General features: G+C 42.2%; 1 protein-coding gene across 1 annotated transcript in view; it reads right to left on the bottom strand.

Moving 5' to 3' along the window:
- LOC130473237 (FRAS1-related extracellular matrix protein 1-like) overlaps positions 1-17,548 on the bottom strand; it is a 154,106-nt gene that overhangs the window by 24,203 nt on the left and 112,355 nt on the right. The window contains exons 26-29 of the mRNA XM_056844764.1: positions 13,431-13,632; positions 9,662-9,806; positions 7,542-7,671; positions 7,098-7,170 (exon numbers count right to left, since the gene is read on the bottom strand). Of these exons, the coding sequence (XP_056700742.1) occupies positions 7,098-7,170; positions 7,542-7,671; positions 9,662-9,806; positions 13,431-13,632 (550 nt within the window). The remainder of the gene's footprint in view (positions 1-7,097; positions 7,171-7,541; positions 7,672-9,661; positions 9,807-13,430; positions 13,633-17,548) is intronic.

The raw sequence follows: 17,548 nt of genomic DNA, 5'->3' as shown, positions 1-17,548 counted from the left end.
TTTCAAGGACCATTAAGGTCTTTAGTAATCCTCAGAATCTACATCCCACGGGAATACTGAGCTAGCAGTCCTATTTACATTTAGCAAGATTAAACAGAATTTTTCCAAACCAGATAATTTTCAAACAACACTGTTTGGGGACAGAACATTATGAAAAGGGGGGGGGGAACCATAAGGGAACATCTCACAGACTCTTCCGGTAGTAACTTAGAAGAAAAAGAACCATAACAGCAATTGTTAAAATCAAGAGTGCTTATCCCTTTTAACTCCCTCTTGGCATTTCATTTGTCAAAGACCATCTCAGCACTTTAGACAGACTATAGTCTGTCTAAACAGGAGCCAGTCACATTCTGTGAAATAGCGTTCAAAATCCAGGAGATGATTCTGTTATATCCTTAAGCTCAGTTCTAGTATACTGCTGCCATGAAGGAGTCTTATAGCCCAATTTTCGAAGCACAGTCCTGGCACCAGCCCTACTGAACAGAATCTGGCTAGCACTGTGGGAGCAATTTTAGGATTGTAGGATCCAGATAAAGTTTTATTCCCATTTTGGTTTCACAAAACACTTAACCACATGTTTGTCCTATCAGGATTTTGCAGCACAGCAAAATATTTATTTCAGGAAATGGAGAGGGACAGAATGAAACATTAAAAGCCTTCTACAATGGAATTGTATTGACATACACTAATTCAAAGGTGTTTTCTTTTCAGCATTGCTGCATTGCACATTAGCATGCAAAACAAACACAGATTTTAGATTCCCTAGATAAATAAGCTTACAGAGGAAGCACCTATCCTATTTCATCCTTTTTCTTACATATTTGCAAGAAAGCAAGTTAGTATTCTAAATCTTTATTTTCAGTTCTCTGAAAAGACAGATAAATGCTTTTCATGCTCATCATCAGTCCTCTGCACTCTATTTTGGGGTGTATTTTAATACAGGAGCACTTTAAAATGGAGATAACAAATTACCAACAATTTCTCACAAAGCATATGGGACACGTGAGTGCAACGTGGAAGGATCACCACAGGGCATAACAGAACCCAGTTGTTTCCACACCCTTTTCACACTTGTGGCCATCAGGCCAGTATATGAAATGGTGAGTCTATGTGCACCTTCCATATTGCCATCCAACTTACCCCCTTCCACTTTGACAAGGTACGCAAACTCGGGAGGTCGAGAAAATTACTCAAGCAGGATAGGCATGCACAGGTTTTCTAATCCCTAGGTTGTCCTGTCACAGTGCCCATTTTCTAAGGGTGGAAACTAGGTTTCTTTATATGCTAGGAAGATCACTCTACACATTGATGCTGCACTTGCAGTAGACTGGATTGGGCTCCTGGTCTTTACCTGAAAAGTCAGTTTTTCAAAATATTGTAACAGTGTTGGTGGAAAGCCCATTCCTGAAGGGGGGGCAAAACTCCTTTGGAGACGGAGTGACCCTGCACCAGCATAGGTGCCACCTTATTACAGAATAAGGTGGCATCTACGCTGGTGCGGGGGCAAACATGGTGGCATCCGGGCGCCGCCGGCCCCTGACACCAGCGCAGCCACTCTGGCAGGGCTTTCCCAGAAGGGAAAGCCCATGCTGGCATGGGGGACGGCATTCCTGGAGGGTTCCTGGGAGTCGAGCCCTTTCGCCCCAGGAACGCCCCCTTGAGCAGTGGCTGGGTTGCACCAACTTTTTTGATGGCGCAGCTCTATTGATTTCAATGGGGCATTTCCCCCCTTTTTCCATTTTAAATTGAGGAGGCGGTGTGCCACCACCGCTCCTGGCTGCCATGGATCTACCACCCCTCCTTCAGGATTACGCTTAAAGACAGTAACATCTTTATTTTCATACTACAAGTGCCAAAGATGCTGAACATCCGGACATTTAAAACATTTAAAATGACAGTGAAAAAGGACAAAATAACTAGGGCAAATACACACATACAGTCCCCTAGATGCCAATAAGACAATATATCCATTTGATATTTTGCTGGCATGGTATACAGGGAAACAACATATTGCTTAAAATAGGCACACAAAACCTTGAATGGGCCCTAAACTGCACCAAAGAAAACTCACTTTCTGCTAAAGGACACAATCTGTAGCTGTAAACTGTGGTTAAGCAGTAAAATGCATTCTTTGCTTTGCATGCAGAAGGGTCCTGGGCACGTCTACTTACAGGGGCTCAGGTAACAGGTGTTAGGAAAAGCTTTTCTCTGCCTGAGACTGTAGAGAGCTGCTCCCAGTCAAAATTAAGGTAGATAGACCAATGACCTAACTCGTATGCGTGTGCTTTTTCTATTTTCTCTTAAGCAACTACACATATCAAACTTTTTTTTTCAATTTCAAGGAAGTAAAATAAAAATCTTAATCTTCAGTCAGTGCTGTTGTTTGAGCACTGGAGGATCATGACCAAAGTATGTAAGACTAACCCCCAGTTAATGATACTGCGAAAAAAATCCGTATTGATTCGACAATTTGATTAATTGTACTAAACCGTGCTCCACTTCAGAATTGTCACTGATGAAAATGACAGAACTATGAATTTATCTCCTGACCAAACAGTGCTCAGCAAGGTGAAAAATGGTTTATGATGGAATAGTAAGCCCCATTTAACCATCTAGAGTATGGCAGTGACAAGCAAATTACATAGTTGTCAAGTGCTAAATTGGTAACAGTAACAATAGTAAGTGTGTAATTACTGATTACACCATTTTCAATGAAGTAACACAGCAATTAGCCAACAGCTTCCATGGAAAAACATTGATTTTGCTGCAAATAAGCAATAAAGTCACACGAGCACTGAGACTATTACGTGATGCTAATAACATTGGCATTTGGCACATGGGATTATTTAGATCTCAGCTGTGGAAACTGTCAGCAAACAGGCTTTCAGCAGTAAAATCTATAAAGTTTTCATTCCTTCATGCACAACAAATCAACAGAAGCACCATTCAAGCTGAAATGTAAAAATATTAATTCATCAGTGACATAAAGAAATTAACATAAAGAGATGGTATTGCATACAGGCTCAGAGACTGAGCTATGAGCCAGGAAGTCCCAGAATGAAATGCACCGTCAGCTCACTTGGTAGCCTTAAGAAAGCCAGCTTCAGTCAGCCTACTTGCAACATGGGGGCAAAAAGACCCCATGAATAACAGTTTTTTGACACTGAACAATTTTATCTCTGTACTTCACAAGTTTGGTTCCCACTACCAATTTGGTAGCTCACCTCCCTTAGCTGGTTTCTTAAATTTTGCGGGTGGTTCTCTGGGGTTGGCTAAAATCCATAGTGTCACCTATATCTCCCAACCAAAATGCCTCATGTTTCTTCTCTAAATCCAATGTGAAACCATCAACCATCTAGAGTCAATTCAACTGCTACTAGAGTTGCCAACCTCCAGGTACTAGTTTAGAAAAACAACAGCACAAGGCTCAGTATCTATATATCTTTTTGTAATGAGTCAGTTCAAACGAGCATAAAAAACATAAATAGTCTTATACATTCAGACAACTAAGGTAAGTAAATAATCCAAGTATGCACAATAAACATGAAGTCTTATGCATTCAGACAACCAAGGTAAGTAAATAATGTTCTTTCCTTTTTCTTCTTTTCAGGAAGGTAACGCCAGGTTGAATTCACCAGCAGGCACAGGCCATGAAAGTCCCAAAATTGTGCAAGAATCCAAAATAAATAGAACCAAAGTCCAAAAGTCAATAGAACCAAAACGACACTTCCAGATCAGTGCACGTTTTGCAATAAACTTGCTTCATCAGTTGTCTCTGTTAGTCTCTGTCCTTTTTCAAGCATGTGGTATTTAATTAACCGGGTACATAGACCTCCTCCACAGACCAGCAGACCCTCTGGGTGCTTTATTCTGTACCCGGTTAATTAAATACCACATGCTTGAAAAAGGACAGAGACGAACAACTGATGAAGCAAGTTTATTGTGAAACCTGCACTGATCTGGAAGTGTCGTTTTGGTTCTATTGACTTTTGGACTTTGGTTCTATTTAGTTTGGATTCTTGCACAATTTTGGGACTTTCATGGACTGTGCCTGCTGGTGAATTCAACCCGGCGTTACCTTCCTGAAAAGAAGAAAAAGGAAAGAACATTATTTACTTACCTTGGTTGTCTGAATGCATAAGAATTCATGTTTATTGTGCATACTTGGATTATTTACTTAACATAGTTGTCTGAATGTATAAGACTATTTATGTTTTTTATGCTCGTTTGAATTGACTCATTACAAAAAGATATATAAATACTGAGCCTTGTGCTGTTGTTTTTCTAAACTAGTGTTTGTACAGCATAAGTTTTATTTCCTTAGATTGAACCTCCAGGTACTAGCTGGAGTTCCCCTGCTATTACAACTGATCTCCAATCAATAGAAATCAGTTCACCTGGAGAAAATGGCTGCTTTGGCAATTGGACTCTATGGCATTGAAGTCCCTTCCCTCCCCAAACCCCACCCTCCTCAGGCTCTGCCCCAAAAACCTCCCACCAATGGCGAAGAGGGACCTGGCAACCTTAAATGCCACTCATGCCCCCGACCCAATGTTCACACAGTCACAAATTCAGACCCATAAGTCTCCAGTCTACAATACTGGTCTCATCTGGGTTCACTTTCATTGTATGAGAAAATTCTTTTTTACACTTTCCTTCATGACACCAGTATGGAGAATATCATCTGTACATGGAGGAATAGATATCTTTTTGTTTTATACCTCATACTATGTCAAGAAAGCAAAGCAGACATCAGCTCCCTAGACAGCTGCTATTTTACTCATCTCATTATATTAGAAATAACATTGGTGTATGTGGCGCTGTATAATATTAAGTTAACCACTGATGAAATTGTGCAGTTTAGAAGCCAGGTAAAAAGGAAAGATAAATCAGTGATACAATACTAATTGTTAAAATCAGATATGTACAAATGGAAAATCAATTCCTAAAATTACAGTTTACAAAATTCTATCACAGAAGGAGGAACCATCATAGAAGAATGTAAGCAATGTATTGACTATAGCAACATCTACCCAGCTCATTTAAGTACATAAGTTGCACTGCCTACTAACTGCTTGGGGATCAATTTGCTTTAGAATCCAGATATCTTTGGCACTTAGCCTTTTATTCAAGTCCAAACATTAGATGTCCCTTAATAGCAGTAATGGAAAAAGCTGGCATTAAGTATAATGCTAAGCTCTTGGTTGACAGTTGTTAAGAAAAAGCCAGGAAGCCTGCCTTACATTGAGTTAGACCATGTTTTAACTGAAATGCCAGGACTGTCTGTATACAAAGGAAATGCTCTACCAATGAGCCTTTACTCCCCCACCCCTGGAAATCACCTACGGTAAGTCTCCCTTTCCCTTCTCTCTACTTTCCCACCAAGCTTTAAGAGGGGAGTGGACATGTTGATGGAGTATAGGGTTATCCATGGCTACTAGTCAAAATGAATACTAGTCATGATGCATACTTATTCTCTACAGTATCAGAGGAGTATGCCTATTATATTAGGTGCTGTGGAACACAGGCAGGATAATGCTGCTGCAGTCATCATTTGTGGGCTTCCTAGAGGTACCTGGTTGGCCACTGCATGAACAGACTGCTGGACTTGATGGGCCTTGGTCTGAGTCAACATGGTTTTTCTTATGTTCTTATTCTAGGGATGCCATCCTCCAGGTGAGATCTGGGGATCTCCCCGAATTACAGCTCATTTCCAGACTACAGACATCAATTCCCCAGGACAAAGTGGATGCTTTGGAGGGTGGACTCTATGGCATTGTACCCTGATGAGGTCCCTGTCCATCCCAGGTGCCACCCCCAAATCTCCAGGAGTTTCCCTACCTGGATCTGGCACCCCTACCCTCTCATCCCCCACCAGTAGCCAAGGGGACCTGTTAATATTAATAAAAATCTAAAGGTTTCTTGCACAGATTCCTGACTGTGAGGATCCCCTTGATGTGAATCAAAAAAAGTCTGTATGCTCTTAGAACCCAACAGGGCCCCTACATGGGGGAAAGGGTACACTTTACTGGGGCCTGGAGGTCCAGAGAGGTCTGATGGCAGCCCAGGCTGCAATCACCATTACCACAAGGAAAGAAAATTGAGGATAAACTGTAGATCATGCCTGAGCATATTTCCAGAAATTATTTTCTTGTATCTAAGCATCTTGGCTGTGAGAGAAGCCAATCTTCTGTACTTCCCTCGTTTGGCTATCTGCATGCAGGCTTGAAGAGGGGTTTAGAAAAGGGTGGGGTGAAGCTCAACCCGAGAACACAGTAGGCATGCTCTGTGACTTGGTTTGGGGAGCGGAGGGACTTCAATGCCATAGAGTCCAGTTGCCAAAGCGGCCATTTTCTTCAGGTGAACTGATCTCTATCAGCTGGAGATCAGTTGTAATAGCAGGAGATCTCCAGCTGCCACCTAGAGGCTGGCAACCCTGAAAATGATTGTGAAGTGTTTTGAACATTTAGAAGTTCCATATACATAGCAAATATAAACATCATCAGTGGTACTGAGGTTTAGTAGCCTTCTGGAAGTCTTTCCTTTAAAACAAATCCCAATAGAAAGCTGGACATGCATGGTATCATTGCTAATTAAACAACATCAAGAAACAAACTGTACATAAGGCAGCAGATCCATGACAGATATCTCCAGTTTTTTAAAAATGTTAAAAGCAGCCATGGGAGGGATGGGATGATCTAAATTAAGGGCCATGGCAATTTTTTCCAGGAAAGTGTAATACACAGAAAACTATTGCTGTTGCTCATGGTTATAGAACTTGTTTGAGAACGCCACATGGATAATTTCCATATAAACCTTCTAATATATACCAGCATAGAATTCAGAAAGCAATTTCCTATCCATTTAACTGCCTCATGGATGCCTTTCTATAGGAACCCAAACCACCAAGAAATTCTGAATAAGCTGTAACTTTAAAAAATGAGCTAGAGTCCAGTAGCACATTAAAGACTACTAGACACTTGCTCTTTTCTACTGCTATTGACAGACTAACACGGCTACCTATCCTGATGTATCTTCTTTAAAAAATGACTTTAGTTAATAATACCATAAAGGAAGCAATACAGTTTTTAACTTACCAGGGTCAAATTGCACTAATCTTGCTGTACTGGGCTTGAAGTCCAAACCAATTCTTGCTGATACTTCTTGGACCTTAAAAGCAATGACAGCATTAATACCCAAGACCGAAGCATCCATCTGCTGCAAGGTCCTACTCATTTTGGTGGTGGAGTGACTTCCCAGAAAAAAATGAGCAGGGGTCCTACCTTAGCAATCTTTCAAAAAGCCCTGTAAGACACTTTGTGGGGGCATTGCCAAAGTAAGTTTTTAGTATGCTGCATAATGTCCCTGATATATCTTGTGGTTGTTACATCATATTTTGTACAGTGGTTCAATGGTTTTATTTTGTCTAATTTTAAGCACATTAAAGGGTGAGAAAGAAAGAAAGAAAGAAAGAAAAGAAAGAAAGAAAGAAAGAAAGAAAGCATATATTTTACAAAATTATTTCATGAATCGTGTCTCACCTTTATTCCAGTAAATGATGGTTCCACACTATGCCCTGTTCTTTGAAGTTTAATTGGAAGAGAACCAACGGTTTCACAGACATGATAGCATGTTTCTGCAAATTCTATACGAGACCATTTTATCTCTAGACTGAAGGATAAACAAAATTAAGAAAAATAGTATATGGTGACCCAAACATTCCTGTGGTTGTAACTGAAATTATTTAATTACAGTGAACAATTTCTGTTAAGACTTGTAAATATCTGTCTAGAAACTGGCCATTCCTACGGCATAGAGCATTTGCTGTTTGCACCCATACCCTGCAATGAAGACACCAGACAAAATGTATCGGGGTGGAGCTGCCACATCACAGAAGTAAATAAAAATATAAACCAAGCATATGTGTAGAGAGATTGCCCATCAACCCCACCCCGCCCGATACAGTGCAAAGGTTCAAGTGGTGATTCACAGCAACAAGAAATTAACCTTACCCCACCTTCGGGGCCTCTGCAGCCCTCAGTGGCTGGTTTGGTTGACTTCCCTCCATCCTTGGATGCTGCAGGATGGTTGACATTCTAAGCAACAACATCACCTAACCCACAAAAATTCCACCCACCCAAGTAAAGGCCTTAGCAACCCTTCAGAATCAAGCCAAGGTGTGTAACTATGGCTGCCAACTTCCAGGTACTAGCTGGAGATCTCCTGCTATTACAACTGATCTCCAGCCGATAGAGATCAGTTCACCTGCAGAAAATGGCTGCTTTGGCAATTGGACTCTATGGCATTGAAGTTCCTCCCCTCCCCAAACCCTCCCCTCCTCAGGCTCTGCCCCCAAAACCTCCTGCCAGTGGCGAAGAGGGACCTGGCAACCCTATGTGTAACCCAGCCCCACACTAACAAATAGAAAAAAGGTCCATTATGTCAGCCAATTTGATAGAGCTTGTGCCACTTTCCTAAGGTTGCCAGCCTCCAGGTAGTGGCTGGAGATCTCCCACAATTACAACTGATCTCCAGGCAACAGAGATCAGTTCACCTGGAGAAAATGGCTGCTTTGGAAGGTGAACTCTATGGCATTATACCCCATTGAAGTCCCTTCCTTCCCCAAATGCCAACCTCCTCAGGCCCCACCTCCAAAATCTCCAGGTATTTCCCAACCCAGAGCTGGCAACCCTACACTTTCCTATTTTATGTGATGCTAGAAGTGGTCTTCAGTGGAAGAACTTTGAAATAGCTAGGGCAATTATCCAGACCACTTCCTCTAATGAAATTTGTATCATATTTATAACTGGGGGTGTGTGGATTGCCTGTTAGAAAATCATAGGTCTTTCAATACCTCTACCACATATTGGGTCAGTGATAGGGTGGGGCCTAGAGGTCTCTTGGAATTACAATTGATCTCCAGTCTACAGAGATTAACTCCCCTGGATAACATGGCAGCCTTGTGAGATGTACTCTATAGCATCACATGTCTGTTCAACTCCCTCCACTCTAGGGTTGCCAGGTCCCCCCTCCCAATTGGTGGGAGGTTTTAGGGAGCGGGGGGCTGAGGCAGCCACACACGGGCATGCACATGCATGATCACCACTCTGGAGCGGCTGGGTGGATCCACCCACCTGGCAACCCTACTGTACTCCCCAAACACCACCCTTTCCAGGCTCTACTCCCAAATTTCCAGGAGTTTCCCAAGCCAGAGTCAGAAACCGAAGTCAATGACCTTGACTGTCACTTTGTATCTCCAGTTCCCCAATCTTTTTCTTGTCTTTCTCCCCACTAAAAAGCAAAATAATAATTTGCCTTTCATGACAGTCTTGCCTTTCACAGAATAGAGTTCAAGAGGGCACAAAATACTTTAAAATGTTTTTGCTTTTCACTTCACTTGATTTATATTGATACAAGCAAGCCAACATAACAAAAGCTTTCTCAGTGTAAAATAGACCACAGAATCTCCTAGCTCCTCTTAGCAAAATGCTCAGTGACAAAAAATATGCAGGTACCTTCATTTCTCTTAGAAGCATTAGCACATATCCTCAATAAAACTACTACGAGTGACATATTTTAAAGCAGAGACAGATGCTTTAGCAGTTTTGAATTGTAGAGACCTTTCTTATTACATACACTGACCCTAACACTTGACACTTACATCTCTGGAACTATTGTGTTGCCTGCTGTGTCAGAGACTTGAAATTCAAAGCTATCCAAAGTAACCTCCGTGGAAGGATTTATAATGTATCGAATGTTATGCTGGTTTAAATCGTCTTGAGTAAAAGAGCTTTGCACAACACTACCTGTAGTAGAGAGCAACAGTATAATAGCGTAAAGAGAGCATAGGGGTGATCTTTAATATTGTAACTTTTGGAGAAAGACTTGCATACCTTCAAAATAAGACATTTAGCTATCTTTCAAAATCCTTAAAAACTTAAATTGTTTTAAGCTGTCTCAACCTATTCAGAATAATTACTTCCATCCATTATCTATTACATTAAAAAAGACACCTCTGAGACAGGGCAATGTCTCAAAGAAATGTTTAAGACAGTGTTCCAGGCTGCAGAGGCTTGCAAATGTTAATTAAATTATTAGATAAACAGTGAGTCATAGAATAGCTGAGCTATACTGGAAAGGAAGGAAAGGAAAATATCCTGTCTTAAAGCTAGCTCGATTGCTTCTCCTACATGCTTATCTTAAATAAAAATCTGATCAGCTCAATTGTGAACTATTATCATTATTACTATTTTGCCGTCAAGTCACAGCTGACGTATGGTGACCCCATAGGGTTTACAAGGCAAGAGACATTCGGAGTGGTTTGCCATTGCCTGCCTCTGTATCACGGCCCTGGTATTCCTTGGAGGTCTCCTATCCAAATACTAGCCAGGCTACACCCTGCTTAGCTTCTGAGATCTGACAAGATCAGGCTAACCTTTTGTTTAGTTAAGATGTTTGGATTCTCTCTCTCTCTCCCAAAGGACCTGAGGTGCCTTACAAAACAAAAAACAGACTAAAAGCCGCAACTAAGAGCATCTTAAACGAATGTGACTGAACACAGGTAAGACCACATTGTCGTGCCTGCTGTGTGGTGCTGCTGGCAGCAAAGTGAGTTCACTTCTCTGTTACCATTGCATCTGTACAATGCTGCCCAGCAGGGCTTTTGCAGGATGTGAAGGGGATCTTATCCCAAGCTCCTGAAAATGTAGAGGTGGAAAACATACAGGCCTGCTTGACGCATGTTGGGAATAAAAATCACTTGCATCTAGGGTTGCCAGGTTGCTGAAACCAGCGGGAAATTGCCCACCAATCCAGCAGGCTGTTCGGAGTGACGGCTGCACATGTGCGCAACCACGTGCAACATGCTTACATCACTGCGGGGTTTACTCCCTGCCGGGTTTACTCCTGTTGCGATGCGGTGCTTCTGGGAGTAAACCCAGCAGTGACACAAGCATGCTGCTCGTGGTTGTGCATGATGGGGCTGCCCAACTTGGCTCCAAAAACCTCCTGCTGGTGGAGAGGGAGGACCTGGCAACCCTACTTGCATCTGCTCTGACTTAGATTCTACATTTGATGCAGTTCAATCTCAGGATGCCAGTGGTGTGTAGTCTGGTCCTAGTTATACAGATGACTCAGTTTTTTAAGTCTGATGAAGTAGACAAGCTGCTCAGAAGTGTGTGGCCCACCACGTCTAGACTCGGCCCTTGTCCTTTGTGACTGCTGGTAACAAGCTAGGCTGGGTTGGTCAAATAGGTCCAGGAAGGTGAAGTTCCAACCATCTTGACAGAGGTGGTTGTGCAACCACTTCTGAAGTGGGGTCCATCCAATCCCTGGACCCCATTGACCTGAACAAATACTGTCTGGTGCCTAGCAGTCCCTTTCTGGCCTGGGTTTGCTATGGAAATGACCTTGGTTTCCCTAATGGATGATCTTCACCAGGACAATGACAGGTAGGGTTGCCAGCTCCATGTGAGGAAATACCTGGAAACTTTGGAGGAGCAGCCTGAGCAGGACAGGGTTTGGAGAGGAGAGGGACTTCAGTGGGGTATAATGCCATAGAGTCCACCTTCTAAAGTGGCCATTTTCTCCATATGAGCTGATCTCTGTTGCCTAGACATCAATTGTAACATCAGGAGATCTCCAGCCATCATCTGGAGGTGGGCAACCATAGTGACAGGGGAAATACATCCTTGCTGATTCTCCTGGATTTCTCCGTGGCATTCATTATCATCCAATATGGTATCCTTCTGGAGAGGCTGGTTGAGTTGGGAGTTTGGTGGGGTAGGGTTGCTAGATGGGTGGTTTCAATGGGCAATTGTCTGCCAATCCACCCAGCTGCTCCAAAGCAGGGATCGCACATGCACGTAATCGCCCCAGCCCAGTCCCCTAAAACCTCCCACTGATGGAGAGGGGGGACCTGGCCACCATAGGAAGGGGTTTACTGTGCTTTGGTGGTTCTACCTTACTTGTCTGGCTGATTCCAGAAGATGGTGCTGGGGGACTGCTGCTTGGCCCCATGGCATTTATGCTATCATCAGGATATTTGGAGTAAGATGTCACCATTATGTGAATGACACCCAGATCTACTTCTCCTTAACAGCTGAGTCAGGTGGGCCTGTGGAAGTCCTGAATAGGGCCTGCAGATGGTAACGGATGGCTGACAGCCAATAAACTGAAGCTCAGTCCAGACAAGACTGAGCTGCTGGTGGTCAAAAGAACAGATTAATAACTTGAGGGTATTGCTGGATCCTGGCCGACAGTTGGAGGCACAGATCTATTCTGTGGCACATAGTGCCTTTAATAAGCTTTGGCTGATATGCCAGTTATAAATGTTCCTTGAAAAGTGTGATCTGGCCACAATGATTCATGCTCTGATTACATTCAAGGTAGATTACTGTAGTGCACTTTATGTGAGTCTGCCTTTGAAAATGGTCTGGAAGCTGTGTGTGTGTGTGTTAAGTGCAGTCAAGTCGCTTCCAACTCATGGCGACCCTATAAATAAAAGTCCTCCAAAATGTCCTATCTTTGACAGCCTTGCTCTGATCTTGCAAATTGAAGGCTGTGGCTTCCATTATTGAGTCAATCCATCTGTTGTTGGGTCTTCCTCTTTTCCTGCTGCCCTCAACTTTTCCTAGCATGACTGTCTTTTCCAGTGTCTGGAAGCTACAGCTTATTTAAAATGCAGCAGCCAGGCTATTGTCAAAGCTGAGATACAGGGAATGTATCACCCCAGTGCTGCCCATTTGTTTCTGGGCACAATTTCAAGTGCTGGTTCTTACCTTTATTCTGAATGGCTTGTGGCCAGAATACTTGATGGAATACCTCCTCCTCTACTGTCCAGCCCACCAGTTCACCCCTGCTCTCTGTGCCCTCACCCTTAGAGGTTAGGTGGGCAGCAACCAGAGACAGGGCCTTTACAGTAGTGATGCCTTGCTTGTGAAAAGCCCCGCTTGAAGCTTATCTGGCGACTACATTCCCGTCTTTTAGGCATCAGGCCAAAACATTTCTGTTCACCCAACCTTTTAATTAGGGTTTAAAAACAAACACCTTCCCCCTATTTTAGCCTGGAAACTGTTGTTTTAAGCTGCCTGTGATCTGTTTCTATGACCTGTATTTTATGCTAGGCTGGGACTTTTTAATGCTGGGTTTTAAAAAAAATATATTTTTTATTTGTAAGCCACCTCAGGCAGGCTCCCGGAGAGGCAACATTAAAATGTTCTAAATAAATAAATAATATTTCTGTGTTGACATTAATTACTGATAAGATCAGTTTCTGCACATTCTTTTAATTTGAAAGGGGGTATAGGGAGATGCAAGATACTCCCACAGACACAAATACATACAGCAACTAAAAAGGGTTTTTGTGAAGAACTAAAAACATTCCTACGGTATTTCAGAATCCTGTATTTTAGGGCTAAAAAATAAATTACCTGCTTTTAAATTTTCCAGATATCCAAAGAAAGGAGGCTGCCGAATATTGAAGATGAGCTCCTCATCTTTGCTATTAGCATCTGTGACTTTCAGGTGGTGAATTGTGATGGGGATCGCAAACCTCCCATTTTTCCGGTTGTCTATAGTACTTGGGCTTGCCTTTACAAGGAGTTTAGGAGCAGTTGCATCTTGACAATCGACCTATTAACAGGATGTATTCAGGGTAATATGAAGGAGCAAGGGAAGGAGAACGTGTAGGTTTTCTTTATACGACTCTCACCCGCGCTGTGAATATTCACCTTGAATGTCAAAACATGAGACTTGAAACTGATTCCCCCCCCCTTCACTTAGAATTTGATTCAACGGAAGAAGAAATTAGCCAAGATGGGCAGATGCCCATGCTTACCATGTAATTCACTTTGCTATTGTCCGCTGAATTACCATCTCTAAAGTGCAGAAGCAAAATTATACTAATAATTGATTGTAATATCTTGGAAGCTGCCCTGAGCCCAGTTCTGCCAGGAGAGGAAGGGGTATTAATTGAATTAATTAATTAAATATAAAAGGAAAGGAAAATAATGCTAAAGTGGTATAGAACACCGGCTCAAATAGCATACATGATTAAAGTAATGAGACCGAACTGCTTGCACTGTAATGCAAAAGAGGGGTGGTTCTCACATTTGTGGTGGGAGTGTCCAAGGGTGATAGAATTCTGGAACAAAATACTTTAAAAAATTAGAAAATTGTTTAATATTAGACTCCAAGTAACAGTAGACTTAATGTTTATGGGAGTTATGGGGTGTGAGAAGGTGGAAAAGAGTAAACAAGAGATGTTTAAAGTAATGATATTAGCGGCTCATGCAGTTATAGCTTTTGGATGGAAAGATAAAACAAAGTGGATTATAGATAGGTGGAATAACTATGGGTTTGAATATGATCAATCAGATGTGTTGGGATATTTAAAACAACAGACGATGGGTGAAACAGAAGAATTGGAGTTAAAGACTAAGTGGAACATATATATTGATTGGGTGAAAAGTGGAGAAGCCAATGAAGAGACTTTAGTAAAATTAAAAAGACTATGCTCATGGCTAAAAATATGAAAATATGATCGATTTTGACTTGGTCTGTGAGGGGAGGGAGATGGGGGGAAGGGGTTAAAATTGTATTGGAAGAAAGAAAGTGTAATTTTGTAATTATAAAAATATGAAGATGTAAAAATGACTTCCAATACAATAAAAGGAAAAAATTAATTAAATATAAAATAAAATGGAGTCTCTTTTCCATGAAATCCATATGGCTGTAGGTTTTTAGTTTAAGGAATTATATTCTTCACAGAGAAGGGGAGAAGGTTAACTGTGGCCCTGTTTGGTCTGAAGCAGGGTATAGCTAAATAACTGATCACTTCTATGCAGATGCAGACTAGGAGCTTACCTCCCAGTCAAATTTCCCTGAGCATTTTTACATCAAGTTCCAACTCTCTTCCTTTCCCTGTTGTCCTACTGAAAGTTGTAATTAACATTGATCTGAGGATGGATGCTACTGGCTTCCAGCAGATAAAGCAGTTTCTGTTAAAGAGCAGTCAAATGCTTTTTTTTATCATATATAAGGATTCTATAGGTTTTCTAGGAAGCCTTACCCAAGCATCTAGGACAGTGGTGAATGATTACAAACAGCATCTAACTGCTGAATGGTGCCTGGGGGTAAACAAAATATTCTATGAGCTCAGAAAAAAACAGTCCCCTTAAAGGGGATCGGCATGGCAATACAGAAGGGAAAGGGTGAATAAGGTCTCTTCTTGGAAGGGTCTTTCATAGCAGAAGATGACACAGGATCGTTGACATTTCTAGGAGATTTCACAGGGCATCCTCCTCAGCTGAAGAAAGTGGATACAGGAAACCTTTTCTTCCTTTCCAATAATACTACTACTTGGGGTGACCAAATGAAGTTGATGGGGGATGGATTCAGGATGTACAAAAGGGAATACTTCTTTACTTTAGCCACCTTGAAACAATAGTAAAGGCAAGGTACAAATATTTGAATTAATAAATAATCTTCAAGCAATTAAATTGTGAAATTCACTGCCAGTGGATTTAGTGATGACTACTAGCACATATGGCATGAAAAGAGCATTTGACAGATTCATGGAAGGCAGACCCATAAATGGCTACTAATAGGGTTACCAACCTCCAGGTTGCTTTGGCAATTGGACCCTATGGCATTGAAGTCCCTCCCCTCTCTAAACCCCACCCTCCTTAGACTCCACCCCCAAAATCTCCAGGTATTTCCGAACCTGGAGTTGGTGACCCTAGCTACTAACCATGATTAGGGTTGCCAACCTCCAGGTAGTAGCTGGAAATCTCCTGCTGTTACAACTGATCTCCAGCTAATAAAGACCAGTTCACTGGAGAAAATGGCCGTTTTGGCAATTGGATTCTATGGCATTGAAGTCCCTCTCCTCTCCAAACCCCACCCTCCTCAGGCTCCACCCCATAAGCCTCCTACCGGTGGCTAAGAGGGACATGGCAACCCTAACTATGATGACTAAAGGGAACCTTTAGATCCAGAGGCAGTAAGCCTCTGAATATTAGTGCTAGGGGAAATATCAGAGGAAGGCCTTGGGTTCTGTGCTGTGTTAGTTGGCCTTCTGGGCAACTGGTTGGCTGCTGTGTGAAATAGGAGGCTGGAGTAGGGTTGCCAGGTCCCCCCTTTCCTCCAGCGGGAGATTTTTGGGTTGCGGGTCTCATGCCTGCAGCTGCGAGCAATGTGATCCCATCACTTCCATTTTACTTCTGGAAGCACAGCAGCACAACGGGACTATTTACCACTCAACTCCCCATTTAAGCGGTAAATCATCCCATCACACTGCAGCTTTCCAGAAGTAAACTGGAAGTGACGGGATTGAATTGCTCACAGCTGCGTGCACACACAATCCTTGCTGTCAGCCAGCAGATGGATTAGCGGGCAATTGCCCACCTTTCCAAGCCACCTGGCAACCCTATGCTGGAGTGAATGGACCACTTGTCTGATCCAACAAGGCTCTTTTTATGTTCTAGAGCAGGGATTACAGCCCAAAACTATGTTAAAAAGTAGTGCCAGATCAGGACTGCTGACAAGAAAGAAAGATGGGAGAAGAGTGACACATTGCAAAGAAAAAGATCACAAAAGATCACAAAAAGATCACAAAAAGAACAAGCTTTTGAGGATTAAAAAAATCAAAGTATGCCATCCCCCAACCATTTGGGTCATGCTCCTTCAAGCGTACAGCTGACTAGCAATTTCACCAGACCAGAAAAGGTGAATGGCTGTAATTCAGTCCACTGTGATGTACTCTCCCCAAAGAAGGAATAAAACTGCCTTCCCCATCAACGTCATTGTAACCCAGCCAAGTGTTGAGGGTTACACCACTGAGATGCTCATCTATCCAAACTTTCTTCACCTGTTCTGATAATTCACCCTCCTCTGGGACACACACCTTCATGCCACTGTCCAACCAATTAGTTGCTTGACTGACTGCATTCTGCAATCCTTAAGTGACGATTCCCTATCTGACATCTTATGACAACTGATTAGTAAACTAGGCCATGAGTTTTTAGAAACATGCAATTTCGGAGCCGCTTCCATTAACCCTTCACATCCTAAAACCTATATCACCTTGTAAACTGCAGTCTCACTTCTACAAGGAGTAAAGGCATGTTTGAAGCTGACTAGTTATTGATAATCTGTTATGCGAAGGCTGCATACTTAGTCGTGAGAAAGTCCCACTGAACTCACTTCTCAGTAAACATGCACAAGATCAGGCTATATGTTATCACAGCGGACAGCAAATAGAAATTCCCATTTCACAATTTAACATGCCAAAGCATATTTTTAAATGGAGGCTCCTCACAAGGGTGCTCAATAAACCATGGCAAGACGGGTTAATAAAAAACAAAGCATGCCATGCATTCTCTAAAACATAAAAAACAGGAACGCCAAGCCACAATAAGGAAAGGCCTGAACCAGCTGAGAGAAGGTTTAGGAAGATTCTGACCATAGTTAAGTGCAGCAAGGGAGCAGTTAAATGTCATTTAGAATTTGACTGTGTTTGGTCACGGACACGTTCTCACATGAGAGC

This window comes from Euleptes europaea, chromosome 2, assembly GCF_029931775.1.
Source record: "Euleptes europaea isolate rEulEur1 chromosome 2, rEulEur1.hap1, whole genome shotgun sequence".
NCBI classification, from domain to species: Eukaryota; Metazoa; Chordata; class Lepidosauria; order Squamata; family Sphaerodactylidae; genus Euleptes; species Euleptes europaea.
This window is presented reverse-complemented; position numbering and strand designations above follow the sequence as displayed.